The following is a 21,993-nucleotide window of genomic DNA, read 5'->3' on the forward strand; positions in this document are numbered from 1 at the left end:
GATCAGTTCGATCTTGTGGTCAACGTCTGGACCTCGTAGGGGCGGGAGCTCGTCTCCTTCCTTTGGGGTAAATAGAGAGGCGTACTGTCGCAAGTATAAAGGAAGCGACTTAGTTACTTCTGCTATAGTTAGCTGCGTCTTCGGACGGAGAGCTTTCTCGATGTCTTGGAGACTGGCAGCGAAGACTTGCAGAGCTGGCTGTTTTCGGCTTCGTCGTACGTGGGCCTGAAAGGCGGCTGCTGAGATTGCAGCGAAGTTCTGTAGTGGTTTGGTTCTCTCTATGCTAGGTATAGAGAGATCGTAACGTGGAAGAAGAAGTGTTCGTCCGGCCGCATCAATAACACCTCCTACATCTTCAAGCCAGGTCTTCCCTAAAATAATGTCGTACTCGTACGTGGACGTGGTAATGAAAGCGGCTGCTTTTCGCTTGATTCCTCCAACATCTACAGTAAATTGAGTAATAGCTCGTACAGTGCTTTTCTGGTTATTAACACCTTCAATTTCCCTAGTAGGGATAGATACGCGCGGCAGGTCAAGTTCTCGTACAAGTCTTTCACATACTATCGCATAAGTGCAGCACCTATTATCAATCATAGCAGTAGCGTTTTTCAAAAGATTAACGATTACGTCTATGGACATTGGCTGAGTAGGCTTTAGTTGGTGAAGTAGCTCTTGGACAGGTTGTACGACCTGCTTAACCTGCTTTGGCTGCCCTAGTCGGCGTTTTTAGACTAGGGCTCCTCTTTTCCCTCGTCCGAGCTTTCGTCTTCTAAGGTAGCAGCTAGGACTTTTGTCACGGTCTCTGGCTTACGCGTGCGTTTTAGGACTGCTGCTTTACACTGCCGTACGAGGTGGCCGTGGATGCCACAACGTAGGCAGCTGCCCTCCTCCTTGCGTTGAGCAATTTGGCTTTGTGTACCCCAGTACTCGTTCCTCGTACGGGGACGCATGGCGCCTACATTAGGCGTCCAGTCCATTTCGTCCACGGCAGCTAGGGTAGACGTAGGAAGAGAGGTCGAGTAAGAGGGCGCGTTAGACGAGAGTTGGTCAATTACCTTGAGATTCTCCTAAGTGTTCCTAAGTCGATGAACAAAGGCGTCGTACGTCTCGTTTGAAGGAGGCTGGTACCCAGCTTGGTAGCGTAGTAGCTTCCTATTGAGAGAATTCTTGAGATAGTCAATTTTCAGCGCGTTGTCATCTTGTCCGAAACCAGCTTCGTTGAACTTTAGATTGAAAGCTCGTACGTGGAAAAGAAACTCGCCTTTTCCTTGCTTAGTCGTACGGAGATACTGTAGAGCTTTTTGCTTAATTAAAGGGTCTTCGAAGAACGCGTCTAGTTGCTCCCAAAGCTTGCTCAAGCTGGGTGATAGATTTCTGCTCGTGAAGTCTTGTACGTAAGCCTGTAATGCTAAAAAGGCTAGTCCTCCCGTACGGGAGATTACATAGTAAGCTTGGTAGAACTCCGTAGGGTAAGCCAGATAATCCGCCGATAGTTTCGTACGGATCTGCATCTTCCACTGCGTGTATTCTTCGTGTGAGCCTTTCTCGAAGATTCTAATATCAGGGAGTCTAGCTTTTCCAAACTCTTGTACGGGCGTAGGCGTAGCCAGAGGCTAGCTAGAAGGTTACTGACTTTCCATACTCAGCGTGAGATTAGGAGTCTGTGCGTTAGGGGTAGCTTGCCCCTGTGCCGTACGGAGGAAAAGGGCTTTCATCTCTTGGAGTTCTTCTCGTACGCCTTCAGCGTCCTTAAGTCTTGTAGCCATTTGGTCTAGGTTTCGTCAGAGTAGATTATTCGTTGCATTAAGTTGGCTCCAGCTTTCTGCGAGCTCCTCGTACGTCGGAGGCCTTAGCGGGGCGTTACTAGGTTCTGGGTTTGGTATAGGCTCATGTAGCCCTATCGTTATATCTTGTTTATTTTGCATTCTTAATTCTCTCTCGCTCCGTACGAGAGAAAAGAGTAAGAAGGGTTAAAGTGATCTTTTAGCTTATGTTATGGGCGGAGAGGCCTAGCGAATGAGTATGCTTCTACCTATCGTATAGAAGCTAAAAGATAAGAAAAAGAGAAGATAACTAAGTACAGACTTCTCTTATACCTGCTCGCTTCTGATCACGTGTCCGTACAGAAGGTATATCACGTGGTCGAAGATCACGTGATCCTCTTCAGTAGAGATCACGGGCGCAGCCCTTTACACTAGGATCGTGTAAAAGAGTAGACTAAAAGAAGCTTAGCTCCTAGGAGTACAGGCCTTCCTGTTATCAAACTACCGCTATCTAAACTATCAGCTAATCTAGGCGGGTTATAGGCTAATTTCTATAATCTTTCTTTTAACTATTTCTTCCTCTTTAAGGGGCTTTCTCTCGCTTCTCTGAGTGCTTCTAGTAATATTTACGTACTAGTAACTTACAGTTTATTAGGTTTCCTTTAAGTTTCTAAGTATTATAGCTTTTGGGCCATCCTTACTACTTAACTAAGTACTTCTACTAACTACTAATTTTCCGTAGGTTCTTAATTTCCTCAACCTTATACTCGTTATCTTTGAGCTCTATATCCGTTACTAGCTTAGTATCTAGAGGTGCTAGTTCTAGGAGTTTCTTATAAAAAATAGAGTAGATTTATATACCTTATAGAAGTTTTAACTTTTAGTTTATTTTCTCTATTTTCTCTAAAATCTTAAATAGTTCTATTTAGAGGTTATCTAATTTTCTATATAGTCGTTTAATTTTTAGATTTTATCGTAATAAGAAAACTTTATCCCTCTTCTTAAAGGTTAGTCTCTTAATTCTTAGTTTATTTACTACTTTAAATGTTATAAGGTTCTACTAAGCTATATTCTTACTTAATTCTTTATATAATTCTTATATAAGCTTCACTTTATTATCTACCCCTACTATAATACTTTTAATATTCTTCAGATCTTAGTAAGCAGTTAGCTTATATCCGTAGTTCGCGTAGTACAGCGAATACTTTATTATTACTAATTTCGTACTATTATAGGCTAGTTACGCTATTAGTAATAATTCTACTTAGTTATTTTATAATTTATTAGCGTACATCTATAAGTACTATTCTAATATCTAGTTCGTTTATTCCGTTTAGCCATCTATTTCCGGGTAGAGGCTTATTAAAAGCTTCTTCTTAATACCTAACTTTACTAGGAATATACTCTAGTATTTAGACGTAAACAGTTTATTATAATTAGTAATAAACTCTTTAGGTATCCTATACTCTAATACTAGTACTTTAGTAACTTCGTACGCGCATTTATCTACTATAATAGTCTCTTCTATAGGTATAAACTTTACTACTTTAGTTAATTAGTCTATAATTACTAGGATAGTGTTATAAAATTAAGCTAATTCTAGTTCTAATAATTTTAGAAGCTTTACTATAAAGTCTATTATTACGCTTATCTATAGTCTAGATAGTAGCTATAAGAGTTATAATAGGCCGTAGAGCTTATATCTCTTAGGCTTATTCTAGTAATATACTAAATAGTTACCTAGTATTTTCTACACCTTCGCTCGCAAGCGTAGTATCGTAAATATCTTAGCTAGTCGTCTAACTATTTCATTCACCTCTACGTATCTATATTCTAAGAACTTATATAGGGTCTTAATAAGTTTAGTTCTTATATATAAGAGTATATACGTACTTATATATTCTCTTAGAGCTTTAAGCTCTTTCCTATTATTTATTACTTCTAGTAGGTAGAAGTCCGTTTCCGACGCCTATAGTATTACCTTTTCCTACTATTATTTCTATAGTATTTCTACCTACTCGGCCACCTTAGCTATCTTAGCTAGTTCTAGCTAGTTATACTTTAGACTACTATTAAGCATTATCTTAAGTAAGGCGTTATATAGTTCTTTATAACCCTCTTTGCGCAAATTAGATCTTCTACTTAAAGCGTCTACTACTCTATTAAGCGTTCCTACGCGGTACGTAATCTTAAAGTTAAACTAGGCTAGTATCTCTACCTATCGCACTTATTATTAGTTAAGTTTTTTCGTTATTATAAAACTTATTAAGTTCTAGTAATTAGTAAAAACCATAATCTATTTAGAGAGTTCTAATAGGTATACTTCCTATTATTTAAAGGTATTAACTACTCTAAGTAGTTTCTTATTATAAACATCGTAGTTAAGTTCTACTCTAGAGAACTTCTATAAATAGTAGAATACTAGTCTTTATTTCCCGTCTAGGTACTACTATAATAATACAGCTCTGAGTGCATAGTCTAAGGCGTTAGTCTTAACTCTCGTTAGTTATTAAGAGCTATACATCTTAAGTACTAGTGCCTCTAAGAATATCTATTTAATTTAATTAAAAGCCTCTTAATATTTCTATTCCTATTTAAAACCTATTTCTTTTTTTATTATTTCTGTAAGAGGTGCTATAATCTTTAAGTAATCTCTAATAAACTTTTAATAGTAATTCGCAAATTCTAAAAAGGATTAAATATTCTTAACTATTTTAGGTATTAGCTATTCCTATACAGTCTATATCTTCTTTAGGTTTATTTTTACTTCTTTAGTTAATATAATAAATCTAAGAAATTCTATTTCCTATATATAGAATTTATACTTTCCTAGTTAAAGGTAAAGCTTATATTTCTTAAGCTTTTATAAGACCTTCTTAATATACTTAATATATTCGTCGCGTATACCGCTAGAGTATACTAGTATATTATCTAGATATATAGTAATAAAAATTCTAAGGTACTTATAGAGAGCGTTATTAATAACTAATTAGAAGGATACTAGCGTATTGATTAATCTAAACAGTATAACTATATACTTAAAGAGTCCGTACTTTATTTTAAACGCTATTATCTATTCGTAATCTTCTTTAATTCTAATTTAGTAAAATCCTTTCTAAATATTAAACTTCGTAAACTACTTAGCTTTCTAGAGTTAATCTATAAGCTCTATAATAAGTAGTCAGAGATATTAGTTCTTCTAAGTAACGCTATTTAACCTTCGAAAGTTAATATATAGTTACTACTTTCTGTTAGATTTCTTTATAAATAAAATAGGAAAGGCTATTAGGCCTAATTCTAGTTAGATAAATCTCTTCTTTAAGTTCTTCTAAATATAATCCCGCAGCTTAGCGTTATACTTAAGCGCTATAAAGTATATTAGTTCTAGGCTTAACTTAGCTCCTTTATTAAAGATAATCTTATAATCTTAATTCTAATAGTCTACTAGGTCTGTTACTTTATTTTCTTTAATTAGTTCTCTAAACTCGTCTATTTAGTATTCTATTAGAATCGCTAACTATAGTATTAATCCTTCCTTTGTAGTTATAATCTATTATATCTAAATAACTTCTATATTCTAATAGTTCTTTACATAGATTCTTATAATCTTATATAGTAAGATTATACTAAATCTCTTATTCTAAGTTACGCACTAATTTATTAAGCGTATCTTATATCTTACTCTAGCAATCTTATATATAAGCTCTTAGCTAAATAATATCTTCTTTTACTAGTTAATAGTAGAGTTATACTTTAATAACTAATTATAGCTAATTATTATCTTAGTCTCTCTAAGATCTATAATACTAATCTTTTCTTAGCTTTCTTAACTAGCTAGGCGTAACATTACTATCTTAGTCTTAAGTTAAATCGAGCTATTCCTATATATTATAGGACTATCGTTAGCTAATACTACTTATATTAGTACCTTCTTATTCTAATAGAGTATATTATTTCCTTCTACTACTTGTAGAGATATAATAGTTTGTACTACCCTACTATCTATAAGCGCTAACACCTTATATCTATCTATAAGTACTATAGCTTTTAATTATAATTCTTTTACTTCTACTTTCTATACTTATCTAAGAGTCGTTTTAGGACTACCTTTACTAGCGTAACTCTATCTCTAATAGTATTGTAGTTTTTTAACTACTTACTTCTCTTCTTTCTTAGAAAGTAGCCTTTACTTATCTTAGCGGAATAGTATATTATATACTAGTTGTTATAGTAGAAGCTCTAATAGATATTCTTATAAAGTATTTTCTATTATATAACTCTCTTTCTTAGTTCTAGCTTCTTACTTTTATAAATCAAGTAATCTTTTACCTTATAGATATTCGCTAATAAGATACTATAGTAGAAGTTACTTACTTATTAAATATTCTTAAACTATTATTAGTATATAGCGTATTCTTTCCTATAATACCTCTATAGAAGTTTATTATACTCTACTAGCGTTTTCTATACTTAAGCTCTATATATTCTATAGTTTTTTACTATATATTCCTCTGCGGAAATTATACTATAATAGTAGTCGTCTATGTTTCTAGCTTTCTATTACTATTTCTTATAGAATTAGTAATTAATTATATACTTAATCTAGTATAACTCTTCGTAAGCTTTCTTTTCTTTAGGCTAGTGTATATAGTAATACTATACGCGATACTTATTATACTATAAATTAGCATAGTAGTAATCGTTCTTATTATCTCTAGTCTTTTCTTACTTCCTTAAGAAGTAGTTATACTATCTTAAGTAGTTAACCTAACATAGGCGCTTATATTACTCTATCTATTTCTTAAACGTCTAAGATATCTTCTTATTATTAGGTTCTTTAAACCTAGATTATTCCTAGGCAGCTCTATAGGTAATTTCCTCTACTTAAGACCCTAAGATTATAACTCTTCTATTACAGTCGTAATTATTAGCTTAGTATGTAGTTAGTCTATAGATCTAGTACTATTAATTTCTTAGACGGCGTAGTACTTTAACCTCTTTAATCTACTAATCTATTAGTAGTAATACGTCCTACTTAAAGTCTTAGAGTCCTATTATCTCTTATACTAGCTTATAGGCCTTATTAGTAGCTTATCTTACTTCTTTATATAGGTCTAGATTACTAAGAGTTTTATCTAGTTTCTTAGTTAGGTATAGTAATAGTATTCCAATTATCTTAATCTTAACTACTTCTTATCTAACTTTATTATTTAAGTAGTCTCTGCGGAAGTATCCCGTCTTTCTATATTAGAGATATACTTTATTATTATATATTACACAGGGTTTGGTGCTAATACTTCTCTAAGCTCAATCTAGGTTAGGGCGAGTAAGGATATATACATAGCGCCGTAAGGTAGTTATCTAGCGATATAGTAGAGTGGGCGTGCTTATAAGATAGATAATAATAAATTTAATAATTTCTAATCTATATTAAATAGACTAACAAGTATTAATCTTATGAAGTTAAGTAACTAGTAAGAAAGTATAATTTAAGTTAACTATAACGAGAGTAATAATGAAATCTATTTATTCTTATATCCTTATTACTTCTAGTTCTAACATCTATAGCATCTTCGAAGTACCCCGGCATCTAGAGATATTTAATATATCCTAGCATCTTAAGATGTTCTAGCATCTATCTTCTTAGCGCGATGCCTAGTCTTAGCGAGATACTAGATCACGTAATTCTCGCCTTATAATAATTATTACCTTCTAACGTAGACGTCTATAGGCTTCTTGCCTTTCATCCTTTATTAAGAAGAGAATCCTTCTTATTACTTATAATATTATCCTCTCTCTTAGGCGTATTATTCTAATACTCTAGATTATTATTTTACCGTGCCGTGTATTAAATCGCTGGCTATATATAAGATTAGTAGGCCCTAGGCTATTATAACTATCTCTTTCTAACTCTAGCCTTCCTAACTATGCCTAAGGTCTAAAAGCTCTGTGCTCTCTATATCTAGACTTTAACTAAATAGAAACGTGCTCGTACTACGCGAGCGAAAGAGGAGGGCTTTAAAATAGATTTTCGTTATAAGTATTATAAGGAGAAGAAGCTTCGTTACTTTGTTAAAACGTTCTCTAGCTATTATACTAGGTATATCTTAGTTAGTGCTAAGTATAGTTTATTTATTTCTAAAAAAGAGTAGGAAGAAGTGCAGGCTGAGTAGGAGTATAAGGAATTAGAGGTTACTTAAGCTAAAGAGCGTCAGGCTCTAGCTACTACTAAGGCGTCTTACCTACGCCGTAAACTTCTAGAGGTAAAGTATAGAAAGCGTACCTTTACGCGTCGTAATCTTACGATAATTACTATCTAAGATCGTGCGAAGGAGTAGGCTGAGAGAAGCTTAGCCCCTAGTAGTACAGGCCTTTCTATTATTAAACTATTACTATCTAGACTATTAACTAATCTAGGCTAGTTACAGGCTGATTTCTACAATCCTTCTTTTAACTATTCTTTTCTCTTCTCTAAGGGTTTACCCTTCGCTTCTCTAGGTGCTTCTAGTAGTATTTACGTACTAGTAACTTATAGTTTATTAGATTTTCTTTAGGTTCCTAAGTATTATAGCTCTTAGGCTATCCTTACTACTTAACTAAGTACTTCTACTAACTACTAATTTTCTATAAGTTCTTAATTTTCTTAACCTTATACTCATCGTCTTTAAGCTCTATATCTATTACTAGCTTAGTATCTAGAGGTGCTAGTTCTAGGAGTTTCTTATAAAAGATAGAGTAGATTTATATATCTTATAGGAGTTTTAACTTATAGTTTACTTTTCTTATTTTCTTTAGGATTTTAAATAGTTCTATTTAGAGATTATCCTATTTTCTGTATAGTTATTTAGTTTTTAGGTTTTATCTTAATAAGATAACTTTATCCTATTTCTTAAAGGTTAGTTCTTTAATTCTTAGTTTATTCGCTATTTTAGATATTGTAAGGTTCTATTAAGCTATATTCTTACTTAATTCTTCGTGTAATTCTCGCATAAGCCTCGCTTTATTATCTACTCCTATCGCGATACTTTTAATATCTTTTAGATCTTACTAAGTAATTAGCTTATATCAATATTTCGCGTAGTGCAGCGAATACTTTATTATTATTAATTTTATACTATTATAGGCTAATTACGCTATTAGTAGTAACTCTATCTAGTTATCTTCTAATTTATTAGCGTATTTCTGTAGATACTATTCTAATATCTAGTTCGTTTATTCCGTCTAGCCGTCTATTTTAGAGTGAAAGCTTATTAAAAGCTTCTTTTTAATATCTATCCTTACTAGGAATATATTCTAGTATTTAGACGTACATAGTTTATTATAATTAGTAATAAACTCTTTAGGTATTCTATACTCTAACACTAATGCTTTAGTAACTTTGTATACGTATTCGTCTGCTTTAATAGTCTCTTCTATAGGTATAAATTTTACTATTTAAGTTAATTAGTCTATAATTACTAAGGTTATATTTTAAAATTAAGCTAATCCTAGTTCTAACGATTTCAGGAGCTTTACTATAAAGTTTATCGTTATACTTATCTATAGTCTAGACGGTAGCTATAGAGGTTATAATAGGCCATAGAGCTTATGTCTCTTAGGCTTATTCTAGTAATATACTAAATAGTTATCTAGTATTTTCTATACCTTCGTACACATAGGTAGTATTGTAAATACCTTAGCTAGTCGTCTAACTATTTCTTTAATTCCTATATGTCTATACTCTTATAACTCGTATAGTTTCTATATAAGACTTATTCTTATATATAGAGATATATATATTTAATTCTTTAAAACTATATCTTAGTACTCTTATTCGTCGTTTAATAGTTCGTTAGAGCCTACTTTATTGGGCTTAAACTGCTAGCTGACTGCTCACTACTACTATTACTATTATAGCGTTTCTATCTGCTTAGCTACCTTAGCTACTTTAGCTAGTTCTAGCTAGTTATACTTTAGACTACTATTAGGTATCTTCTTAAGTAAAGCGTTATATAGTTTCTTATAACCCTCTTTACGTAAATTAAATCTTTTACTTAAAGCGTCTACTGCTCTATTAAGCGTTCCCGCGCGGTGCGTGATCTTAAAGTCGAACTAGGCTAGCATCTCTACCTATTATACTTATTATTAGTTAAGTTTTTTTGTTATTATAAAACTTATTAAGTTCTAGGAATTAGTAAAAACCTTAATCTAGTCGGGGAGTTCTAATAGGTATACTTTCTATTATTTAAAGGTATTAACTACTCTAAGTAGTTTCTTATTATAAATATTATAATTAAGTTCTACTTCTAAGAACTTTTATAAATAGTAGAATACTAGTCTCTATTTTTTATCTAGGTACTACTATAATAATACAGCTCTAAGTATATAGTTAGACGCGTTAGTCTTAACTCTAGTAGGTTATTAAGGGCTATATATCTTAAGTACTAGCGCCTCTAGAAATATCTACTTAATTTAATTAAAAGCCTCTTAAAGTTCCTATTCCTATTTAAAACCTATTTTCTTTTTTATTATTTTGATAAAGAGTGCTGTAATCTTTAAGTAATCTCTAATAAACTTCTAATAATTGTTTATAAATCCTAAGAATGATTAAATATCTTTAACTATTTTAGGCTTTGGCTATTCCTATATAGTCTATATCTTCTTTAGGTTTATTTTTACTTCTTTAGTTAATATAATACATCTAAGAAATTTCGTTTCTTATATGTAGAATTTACACTTTTCTAGTTAAAGATATAGCTTATATTTCTTAAGCTTTCGTAGAACCTTCTTAATATACTTAATATATTCTTCGTATGTGCTGCTGGAGTATAATAGTATATTATCTAGATACGCAGTAATAAAGATTCTAAGGTACTTGTGGAGAGCGTTATTAATAACTAATTAAAAGGTTACTAGCGCATTCGTTAATCTAAATAGTATAACTGTATACTTAAAGAGTCTGTACTTCGTTTTAAACGCTATTATTTATTCGTAACCTTCTTTAATTCTAATTTAGTAAAATTCTTCCTAAATATTAAACTTTATATACTACTTAGCTCTTTAGAGTTAATCTATAAGCTCTGTAATAAGTAGTAAGAGATATTAGTTCTTCTAAGTAATACTATTTAACCTTCTAAAGTTAATATATAGTCGCTACTTTCTATTAGGCTTCTTTATAAATAGAATAGATAATGCTATTAGGCCTAATTCTAGTTAGATAAATCTCTTTTTTAAGTTCTTTTAGATATAATCCCGCAGCTTAGTATTATACTTAGGCGCTATAGAGTATATTCCTCTTAGGCTTAATTTCGCTCCTTTCTCTAGAATAATCTCGTAATTCTAATTCTAGTGTTTTACTAAGTCTATTACTTTATTTTACTTAAATAGTTCTCTAAACTCGTCTATCTAGTATTCTATTAGAATCGCTAACTATAGTACTAATTCTTTCTTTATAGTCGCGATCTGCTGTATTTAAATAATTTCTATACTCTAAGGGTTCTTTATATAGATTCTCGCGATTTTATATAGTAAGATTATGCTAAATCTCCTGTTCTAGATTGCGCGCTAATTTATTAGATATATCTTATGTCTTACTCTAGTAACTTTAAATATAAGCTCTTAGCTAAGTAATATCTTCTTTTACTAGTTAATAGTAGAATTATGCTTTAATAACTAATTATAGCTAATTATTATCTTAGTCTCTCTAAGATCTATAATACTAATCTTTTCTCAGCTTTCTTAACTAGCTAGGCGTAACGTTACTATCTTAGTCTTAAGTCAGATCTAGCCGTTCCCGTATATCGTAGAACTATTATTAGCTAATACTACTCGTATTAGTATCTTCTTATTCTAATAGAGTATATTATTTCCTTCTACTATTTATGGCGATATAATAGTTCGTGCTACTCTACTATCTATAAGCGCTAATACCTTATATCTATCTATAAGTACTATAGCTTTTAATTATAATTCTTTTACTTCTACTTTTTATACTTATTTAAGAGTCGTTTTAGGACTGCCTTTACTAGCGTGACCCTATCTCTAGTAGCATTCTAGTTTTTTAACTACCTACTTTCCTTCTTCTTTAGAAAGTAGCCTTTATCTACCTTAGTAGAATAGTGTATTATATACTAGTCGTTATAGTAGAAGCTCTAATGGATATTTTTATAAGGTATCTTCTGTTACGTAGCTCTCTTTCTTAGTTCTAGCTTCCTACTTTTATAAATTAGGTAATTCTTTACCTTATAATTATTTGCTAATAGAGTGCTATAGTAGTAGTTACCTATCTATTAAGTATTCTTAAACTATTATTAGTGTATAGCGTATTCTTTCCTATAATGCGTCTATAGGAGTTTATTATACTTTACTAGCGTTTTCTATACTTAGGTCTTATATATTCTATAGTTTTTTACTATATATTCTTCCGCGGAAATCCTGCTATAATAGTAGTTATCTACTTTTCTAGCTTTCTATTATTATTCTTTTTAGAATTAGTAATTAATTATATACTCAATCTAGTATAACTCTTTATAAGCTTTCTTTTCTCTAGGCTAGTATATATAGTAATACTATACGCGACACTTATTATACTATAAATTAGTATAGTAGTAATCGTCCTCGTTATCTCTAGTTTCTTCTTGCTTCCTTAAGTAGTAATTATACTATCTTAAATTGTCGACCTAATATAGGCGCTTATATTACTCTATCTATTCTTTAAATATCTAAGGTGTCTCTTCGTTATTAGGTTTCTTAAACTTAGATTATTCCTAGGCAGCCCTATAGGTAATCTTATCTACTTAGAGTTCTAAGATTATAACTCTTCTATTATAGTCGCAATTATTAGCTTAGTGCGTAGTTAGTCTGCAGATTTAGCACTATTAATTTCTTAGGTGGCGTAGTCTCTTACCCTCTTTAATCTACTAATCTATTAGTAGTGGTACGTCCTACTTAAAGTCTTAGAGTCCTATTACCTCTTATACTAGCTTAAAGACCTTATTAGTAACTTATCTTACTTCTTCGTATAGGTCTAGATTACTAAGAGTTTTATCTAGTTCCTTAGTTAAGTATAGTATTAGTATCTAAATTATTCTAAACTTTACTACTTCTTACTTAACTTTATTTTCTAGAGAGTCTCTATAAAAGTGTCCTAACTTCCCGTATTTGAGATATACTTTATTATTATAACGCTTCTAGCGTTCTTTCTTAGAAAGGCTGTTATTAAACTTTCTTTAGATATTATTCTTATTCTTAGACCTATCTTATACCTTACTAGTTATATATATATCGCTATCTTTATCCTTATAGTTACGTTATTATTAAGAGTTAGCGAATAGGTAGCGAGGTTAATCTTCTTTCTTAGCCTAGTTTCGTTCCTATAGTCTTATATTAATTCTTATTACTAACTTAATTAGCGCGTATAGATCTTTCGGCTTGTCGTAGTATATAAGTTCGTTCTTAATTATTTCCTTTAGACCTACTTTATATATTGTTTAAAGCGTCGAATTATCCTAATTAATTTATACTTAGTATTACTTAAACTTAGCTATATATGCTAATACTAACTTAGTCTGCTTTAGGCGTAAGATTACCTTCTCTACTTAGCTTTTAGCGTCTACCTCCCTAAAGATACGTTCTAGTTCTTCCTTAAAGTTAGCCCAGCTGCTAAATAAGGCATGTATCTTATTCTTAGTACTCTTTTTTAGTATATTAGCTAAGAAATCCTCTACGTAAAGCTATATCTAACTAGCTACTTTTCCTTTTATATAGGTGTTAGCTATAAGAATCTTTTTCTTATTATTAGGTACGTCGTTATATCTACAGTATAAGTTAATATTAGTAAGGAACGTTCGCAGTTTAGTGCGACTTCTATGATACTTATCTAGAGTTACTATCTTAAGTTTCCTAATAGGTTTTTTATTTAGCGTGGCTATTAACTAGCTTATAAGCTAATTAACTATTTCCTATAGGCTAGCTATTTACCTTACTTAAATTGTAGTTTAGTGCCTAAGATTCTATAACTCTTATAAGTTATAGGCATCCTCGTCTATCTTATTATTACTTAGAGTTAGTATCTTATCATTAAGTGCTAGGTTGGGCACTAGTCTAGAACTCTAGACTAGTCTACTAGCGCTACCTTAAGATCCTAAGTAATTATATACTATTTTAAATCTTAATTAGGCGTCCTATTATTAATCCGTCTAGTCTACTAAATCTATAGGTGGTTAAAGTGTTATATAGAGTTAGGTACTAATACTTCTTTAAGCTTAATCTAGGTTAGAGCGAGTAAGAATATATAAATAGCGCCGTAAGATAGTTATCTAGTGATATAGTAGAGTAGGCGTGCTTATAAGATAGATAATAATAGATTTAATAATTCCTAATCTATATTAAATAGACTAATAAGTATTAATCTTATAAAGTTAAGTAACTAGTAAGAAAGTATAATTTAAGTTAACTATAACGAGAGTAATAATAAAATCTATCTATTCTTATATTCTTATTACTTCTAGTCCTAATATCTATGGCATCTTCGAAGTGCCCCGGCATCTAGAGATATTCGAGATGTCCTAGTATCTCAAGATGTCCTAGTATCTGTCTTCTTGGCGCGATGCCTGGTCTTGGCGAGATGCCAGATCACGTGATTCTCGCCCCGCGATAATCATTACCTTCTGACGTAGACGTCCATAGGCTCCTTGCCTTCCATCCTTCGTTAAGGAGAGAATCCTTCTTGTTACTTATAACAATAGGATAGAATTAATCAATAGAATAGAATAAATTAATAGGATAGATTAGATTTATTAATTAGATAACATTGATAAGGTTTAATATAGCTTATTTAAATTAAGCTATTTAAGCTACTAGAGCTATTATTAACATATCTAAGACGTCTAGATTCTTTAATAATCTAGCTATACATTTTTTTAAGATAAATTCCTTTATTTAATCTAAAGTCTAACGTGATCGCGGTAATAGGATAATTAAAATCTAAACTTAAATTATTAAGTATTTGCGTAGTAATAAATTAATCTAGTAGTTTAATTTTACGAGCTTTTAAGCTTAAAGTAAGCCTTAATAGCTTTTAAGAATAGATTTCGACGTTATTTTTAAAGCTTATAAGTAGAGTGTTAATTAGATCTTTATAGAATTAGAAATTATAGCTAAACTCTTTCTTAGAGTATAAAGTTTTAAGATTACTCTATAGCTCTACTAGAATATTATACTTCTTCGTCTAAAGTAGTAGCTTATCTTTAAGACTAAGTCGAAGTATTAATAGTGTTTTACCTTCTAAGTCTTCAAGCTTCTAATAGCTCTTAGTCTATTTCTCCTAAGTAAGTTTAACTAGATTAATTAATATCATCTCTCTACAGTCCTACTTTATAAGGACTAATTCTATCAGTATTACCTAGATATTATAGTTAAAGCTGCCTTTAAGTTTTAGTACTTTAAAGATACTATTAGCTATTTTAATCTATTATTCTAGATCGACTAATAACCTTATATATATACTAATACTATCGCAGTTACTATTCTTTCTATAAAGAACTCTAGCTACTAATAGTTATAGATTAATATATTATAATTAGCTAATCTAGCTTCGGATAAACCTAGTACTAGAGTTTTTCAGCTTCTTTAGCCATAGTTTTCTCTTAACTCTTATTATTACCCTAACTCTTACTAAGAATCTAGTCTAAATAGTACTAGGTCTTACTTAAACGCTAAGCCTTTTATAGTAGACTTTACTATAACCTTTAATTAAACGCGTAATCTAGGCTTATAACCTATTAAAATAAGAAGAGTACTACTTATTCTATAGCTAGCTTAGAGATAGAGTTATCTACTTATTTAGCGATAGAATTAAAGGTAGCGAATTAATAGGTTCTAGGATAAAAAGAGAGATATAATACTAGAGAAGAGAGATAAGAATTAGATTAAACTAATCTAGTAGTCTAATCTATTCCTATAATCTACTCTGTGCAACCTACTCTACTTTCTATTTAGTATTTCTATTACTAGTATTTATACTAGCTAGTAGCGATAGATTAGGTTTTATACACGTAATCTTTATTTATCTCTTACGCTACTAATACACGTATAATATACTAGTAGTATAATAGTATAGATTGCTAGAGTTTAGAGATCTAGTTAATTAATAGATTAATCTTATTAGAGATTAGCTAAGTAGCTTATATCTCTAATAATATAAAGTTACTTATTAGAGAACTTAATAGACTATTAGTTAATAGTATTAGAGATAATCTAAAAATAACTCTTAATAGAAATATAATTCTAATTATAGATCTCTTAATCTATTATATTATATATTATATAGAAAAACTATATAGAGAAGTATAAAGTCTTACTATATTAGTAAGGTAAATAATAGAAAAATATAAAGACATACTATAGTAAGCTAGTAGTAGAGTTAGCTACTATAGATAAAGAAAGAAAGCTAGTAATTAACATAGTATTAATCTAAAGAATAAGAAAGCTAAGTAGTAGAAGCTATAGTAGTAGAGAGATAGAGACGCGCGGAGTTTGTGTAGTAGAGTAGAGGAGAGAAGATTAGAATAAATAAATAGAGGACTAATATACTACCTAGAATTAGTAAATTATATAACGCTAAGTAAAATTCTTTTACTAACTATTCTCTTGGTAGATAGCTAGATTAGGCCGCCTTTACTATAGTAACTAATCATACTATATTAGCCTTATTATTATAATCTAAGTAAGAAATACTAATCTCACTATAGCTAGTAAATTACTATTAGAGAGAGTAGAAATTAACTAGTAAATAAAATTAATCTAATTAGGAAAACTAATTTTATAGTTACTATAATAAGTAACTATGTAGGTAATAGTAATTTAGAAATTCTATTACTACTTAGTATTAGCTATAGAGGTAAGATAAGAGAATCTTAGATATAGAAATATAGAATAGTTAATACTTAGATACTAAGAATCTTATAAGTGTAAGTAATACTAAGTACTATATAAAGTTATTAGTAAAAGATTAGCTAGTATATACGCTAAATTAATAAATAGGTAATTCTTAGAATCGTATAAGGCTCTTAAAATAAGAAAGCGATATAAATTCTATAGCCTTAATCTATATACTTCTACTAGTTATATACTATAAAGAGAAAATATAAAATATCTAATCTAAAGTACTCTAAAAGTAAAGCATAAAATAGAGATTAATAAGAGCTATTAGAGATGCTCTAGGAATAATACTAGTATAAGATTCTATATTAGTAGTAGCTAGTAGATTACTTTAGTATTAGGCATTATAGATATCTTCAGCCTTAATTAGATACGCCTTAATTAGAATAATTGTTTTCTAATCTATTAAGCCTATATTAGCTTTAGATTATATTAGTAGGCTTAATAGTAGTTTCTAGTAAATTCTAATCTTAAAGGTAATTAGACTTAATAAGTAAAATAGATAAATACGAAGATTATATAAAAAAGTAGGGAGAATTTATTAATTATTTCTTAGAGTATAAGAGAGAAAGTAAATATTTCTTAGAGATATTAGACTAGTAATAATTTATTATATTCTAATAGAAAAATTAATACCTCTAATCGTAAATATTAACTATAGAAAAGCAAGATAGTATCTAGTTTAAGATAGTATATAGTAGAACTGATAGATTAGTTAGTTAATAACTAACCTAGCCTAGATTCTATAATATATCTAATGTTTTAATGTATCTAATCTTATTAAATATAGAAATCGTAGATTAGATAAAGAATAAGATAGATTACTAGATAGAGTTAGACTTAGTTGTAACGGCGCAGGCAAGACTACTCGGATTAGTATCGGCGGTAGTGTCACTCAGAGGCATATGGGAGTGCGTGGGACATCAAACGAGCCTTAATTTGAATAGACACCTATAGGCCTTGTACGAAAGGATATTAAAAGTCTACAGAGCTAGCTACAGGGAGTGTCTCCTTATATACTTATCTTAGTCAGATCCGAATCGGATCCGACCTCACAATGAGTGGTTAATAAAGAGGGCGGCGAGTACTACCTCTGATCTAGCTCTAGGATTAGTCCAATACATGGCGAAGTTGTAACATCGTTACACTACCCCCCTCTTAGTAGACAGCTAGTCCCATAGCTGTGAGACTATTCTTATACCTCTCTATTATAGTTCCTTCACGCCAGCGCGAGAGACTGTTTCGGGTGACTTTCGGCTTATTCTATACCCACTTTTCTTTTCTTTCTCTATACTTAATCATCCTGCAGCGAAGTCATATCGTCTATATCTTTCTCCTAAGCTTAAATTCACTAGCTAAGGGCCTGAGAAGGTCCCGGCTTTAATAGGTTTTATTTATAAAACTCTCTAAGCTTATAAGGAGCTCCTATAAAGTTAGAGGCGGGGTACTAGGTAGGATCTAGATTATGTCCAATCTAGCTCACCCGATACTTTAACTTAGCACGATATAACTTACTAGTAAGGATCTAATCTACTTCCCACTCTTCTACACCTTGGATAGGCTCACTAGGAGGCTTAGGAGCTTCTTATTCTAGGAGAGGGTCTTAGGGGTCCTTACATAGCAGGTCTGGAGCGAACACGTCGTAGATACAGGAGCCTACTAGTAGTTAAAGTCGATATGAGTAGCTAACTTTCTCTAGGACCTTAAAGGGACCCTCCTACTTAGCGGCCAGCTTACGACTCGGACGGTCGATTACTAAGTTCTTAGTATCTAAGAATACTATATCGCTAATGTCCCAATCGACAGGGCGACGATAGCGGTTAACGGCGGATCGCATCCGGTTCTGGGCCTTCTCTATCTGCTGCTTAGCAGTATCTCATGCGGCGTACATATAGGTGGTAAGCGCTAGAGTATCCTTATAATTAAGTTTGTTAGTAGGGGTAAGAATACTAGTTAGATACTGCTAGTCCTAGCTTTGCTTGGGTATAGATCCGTAAAGGATCTAATACAGAGACATGCCGATAGAAGAGTAAGGTAGGGAAATTTAGGCACGATTAATTAGAGGCAGTAGCTCACTCTAGTTATCCTAGTAGTAGGTTACGAACGGACGTAGTCTCTAATTAATGTACTTATTTATAATCTCTATCTGACCATTAGTTTCCTTATAATAGGCGGTAGATAGCTTAACCTTGACACCTAGAATCTAACAGAACTTAGACTAGAAACTAGACACGAACTATAGTCCTCGATCAGAGATAATTGTCTCTAGGGTGTGTCCGAATCGGTACACTCACTAGATGAAGAGTTCGGCCATACCTCTTGCGTCGATTGTCTTATAACACGGGATAGAGATAGCCTATTTAGATAACTGGTCGATCACGACTATAATCTAATCGTATCCGGCCTTATTCTTAGAGAATTTCTTAAAGTTAATACAGAGGTGTTGCATTAGCTAGTTAGGAATTGGAAGGGGGTAAATCAGCTCTAGGACTCGGGTCTGTCTTAGATAGGCTTTACGGCAGGCTAGGCAGTTCCGCACGTACCTCTTACAGGTAGCTTCCATGCCTTTCTAATAGTATTTCCAAGATAGTAGCTAATAAGTCTTCTTTGCACTTGGGTGGGCTAATAAGATCTAATCATAGGCCTCTCGGATTAGTCGCGTGCACGCGGGGGAGTCTAGCTACATACAGAGACGGTTCAAGTAGAGTAATAGTCCGTTTTCTATCCGGTACTTATTAGGGAGAGTACGGCGCTCTTTCTTAAATGATATACAGTTTTGCTGCAATAGAAGCTCGATTAGCTTAAGGGAGTCTAGGGACATAGTCTTCTAAGTAAGCTTAACTACTAGCAGCGAGGTGGCCTACTTAGATAGTTGTTCCACATATGCCTTGGCGAGTTCGGAGTTAATTTGGTTGTCGAGTTAGTATGGTCCTAAGAGGACCCGCGAACGGTTATTAATTTAGGCATTTCTTAAGTTCTGCAGGTCCTATTCCCGACGGCTAAGGATATTAGCGCGAGCGTTGTTCTTGCCGGGCGTATATCGGATGTAGAAGTTGAACGAGGCGAGCTATTCAGCTCATCTCACTTATTAGGCGTTTAGAATCTTAGTAGTTATGAAGTATTCTAGTAAGCGGTAATTAGAGTACACTTGAACTTAGGAGTAGGCAGAGGCTAACTTAGATCTCCACTTATCAAATGCTATAACAATAGTATATAACTCTTTATCGTATATCTCCCAGTTCAGCTCTAATCTAGATAGGACCTTACTAAAGAAGGCTACTGGGCACCATAAGCCATTAGGTTAGTTCTGAGACAGTACTCCAGCCATAATATCATTAGATACGTCCGTCTCTACCTTAGTATCATACTCTAAGTGGTAGTAATATAAGGTGGGGATTGCTAGCAAGGCTGCCTTTAACCTTTTAAAGGCCCGGTCGCATTCCAGATCCTATATGAATGGTTTCGCAGGGCTCTAAAGTACGATAATTAGCTTAGTAATTCGCGAGTATTCTAGAATGAATTGCCGATAGAATCCTATAAAGCCTAGGAACGACTTCACACTAGTGACGGTGGTGGGTCGGACCTAGTTACGGAGGGCTTCTACCTTATTAGGATCTACCTCTAGGCCTTTGTTGGTAAGGACGTATCCTAAGTATTTTGTACGAGTGATATAGAATTTACTCTTCTTAATATTAACTTAGAGTCCTGCTTGTCGTAGCCTTTCTAGTACCTTACGCATATATTAGATGTGGTCTGACTCTAACTTAGAGTAGATAAGAATATCGTCTAGGTAGGCGATGCAGAAGTTATCTAGGTAATTAATTAATACATCGTTTATATATCGCTAATAGGTTGCTAGACTGTTACACAGCCTGAAGGGCAGTACCTTAGTCTTATACGTTCCGTAACGTGTATAGAATATAGTGTATTCTTTAGAGTCGGGGTCTATCTGGATCTTATTAAAAGCCGCACGTATATTAAGCTTAGTAAAGATCTTAGCCTTGTGGGGACGAGTAAGTAGCTCATTAATACGCGGGATTAGATACGCATTCTTACGTGTAATAGCATTAAGTTTGCGGTAATCCACGCAGATACGTAGGTCTCCGTTTAGCTTCTAAACACATAGGACTAGGGAGGCGAAAGGGCTGTAGCTTGGGGAAAAGTATCCCTTCTAAAGGTTCTCTATAACGAACGCCTTAGTCGCTTAGAGCTCTTTAGTGCTCTACTTATACAGGGGACTGAACTGATTTGGCAGAGGTTTGGTGAGAACGATCTTATAGTCGTACGGGCGGTGTTTAGGTAGCTAATTAGCTACCGTTTTACTAAACACGTCTCGGTACGGATAGTAGATGGACAGGAGTCGGTCCTGAACTAACTTAGCATTTTCAGGATCATCTTTTAGTCGTCTTTCCTCTAAAATACGATTAATCTCATAGATACTTGTCGTGAAGAACTCGTTTTCTTTGCGTTTCATAGTGTAGTAGAAGGCGTTAGTAGAGATAAGTGAGATATGGGGTGAAGGAGGGGAAGAGGGTATAGGTCGGATAGGTTTCGGAGCAGGGTCGAGTACTGGAGGTAGAGAACAAGCTTTAGGGAGTCGAAGAAGGCCACGGATCTGTTAAATACTAGCCGTAGTTAGACTATTTCTTCTCTGATAGTCGTCCTTCTCCTAGAGAGCGTTGCATCTCTCGATATTCTTCGCAACCTCAGTGTCAACAGCTGGTTGTTTTAACTGCACTAGAATAGGTAGGGTAGGATTATATGTTGCTGGGTATTTGGCTGGCCATACGATTCGGTTCCAAACCGTATCTAATTAAAGCTAGAATCGGCGTAGCCACTTAATACTAATGATACAATCTTATAATCCTAAATCTATAATAACGAATAGGCAGTTATAGATCTTGCGGCTATTAATAGAGAGGTGCAACTAGATATATTAATTAACCCTTGTCTAAACCTAATCTTGAAATTCTTTAACTGTAATCTTGAAGGGAAGTCTTCGGATAAGAACCTAAAGCGAACTAGAGATTATATGAGTAATTACAGAATTTAAAAATAAGAACTCTTAGGCGCTAGTATTAACTAGCGACTATAGGCTAACACTATAACCCTTCGAATAAAGAACGGTGGGGACTTGGAAGTGCTTTCCTCTAAATAAGTATAATAGATTAATCTTAGTAAGGTTATACTTATAAATGCCTAGGGCGGAGCGTTTTCCTAGGCTTCGTCGTTTCCTAACTAGTCCTCATCCGACTGGTATTCTGCAGCTTTCTTAAACACCTCTTCTTCGTAGAAAGCTTCTATCTCTCTT

General features: G+C 32.7%; 6 protein-coding genes across 6 annotated transcripts; all 6 read right to left on the reverse strand.

Moving 5' to 3' along the window:
- On the reverse strand, positions 1–192 carry COCSADRAFT_74309 (uncharacterized protein; the record flags this gene model as incomplete). Its single annotated transcript, XM_007696871.1, has 1 exon — positions 1–192. A coding segment is annotated over one exon (192 nt), but the record flags the coding sequence as incomplete, so codon positions are not given.
- Positions 193–415: 223 nt separating this feature from the next.
- COCSADRAFT_32526 (uncharacterized protein) lies at positions 416–2,193 on the reverse strand. Its single transcript, XM_007696129.1, has 4 exons — positions 1,865–2,193; positions 1,634–1,771; positions 1,092–1,585; positions 416–1,067 (listed from the first exon to the last, which is right to left on the reverse strand). The coding sequence occupies exons 1-4, from the start codon at positions 1,923–1,925 to the stop codon at positions 732–734; spliced, it is 1,029 nt and encodes a 342-aa protein (XP_007694319.1). The 5' UTR covers positions 1,926–2,193; the 3' UTR covers positions 416–731.
- Positions 2,194–2,379: 186 nt separating this feature from the next.
- On the reverse strand, positions 2,380–2,616 carry COCSADRAFT_77832 (uncharacterized protein; the record flags this gene model as incomplete). Its single annotated transcript, XM_007696872.1, has 2 exons — positions 2,380–2,423; positions 2,490–2,616. Coding segments are annotated over 2 exons (171 nt in total), but the record flags the coding sequence as incomplete, so codon positions are not given.
- Positions 2,617–3,813: 1,197 nt separating this feature from the next.
- On the reverse strand, positions 3,814–3,963 carry COCSADRAFT_76767 (uncharacterized protein; the record flags this gene model as incomplete). Its single annotated transcript, XM_007696873.1, has 1 exon — positions 3,814–3,963. A coding segment is annotated over one exon (150 nt), but the record flags the coding sequence as incomplete, so codon positions are not given.
- A 5,741-nt stretch (positions 3,964–9,704) lies between these two features.
- Positions 9,705–9,854, reverse strand: COCSADRAFT_75904 (uncharacterized protein; the record flags this gene model as incomplete). The annotated part of the gene is made up of 1 exon (XM_007696874.1): positions 9,705–9,854. A coding segment is annotated over one exon (150 nt), but the record flags the coding sequence as incomplete, so codon positions are not given.
- A 3,626-nt stretch (positions 9,855–13,480) lies between these two features.
- Positions 13,481–13,672, reverse strand: COCSADRAFT_78478 (uncharacterized protein; the record flags this gene model as incomplete). The annotated part of the gene is made up of 1 exon (XM_007696875.1): positions 13,481–13,672. A coding segment is annotated over one exon (192 nt), but the record flags the coding sequence as incomplete, so codon positions are not given.
- Positions 13,673–21,993: the final 8,321 nt, after the last annotated feature.

Source organism: Bipolaris sorokiniana, assembly GCF_000338995.1.
Source record: "Bipolaris sorokiniana ND90Pr unplaced genomic scaffold COCSAscaffold_1, whole genome shotgun sequence".
Classification (NCBI taxonomy): Eukaryota; Fungi; Ascomycota; class Dothideomycetes; order Pleosporales; family Pleosporaceae; genus Bipolaris; species Bipolaris sorokiniana.

Excerpts from the sequence above, each read along its gene's own strand:
- COCSADRAFT_32526 (XM_007696129.1), bottom strand. The coding sequence starts at position 1,925 with ATGCAAAATAAACAAGATATAACGATAGGGCTACATGAGCCTATACCA. Across the intron at positions 1,586-1,633 it reads TCTCACGCTGAGTATGGAAA|AGTTTGGAAAAGCTAGACTC; the intron begins GTCAGTAACCTT and ends CGCCCGTACAAG. Across the intron at positions 1,068-1,091 it reads ACGAGACGTACGACGCCTTT|GAGAATCTCAAGGTAATTGA; the intron begins GTTCATCGACTT and ends AGGAACACTTAG.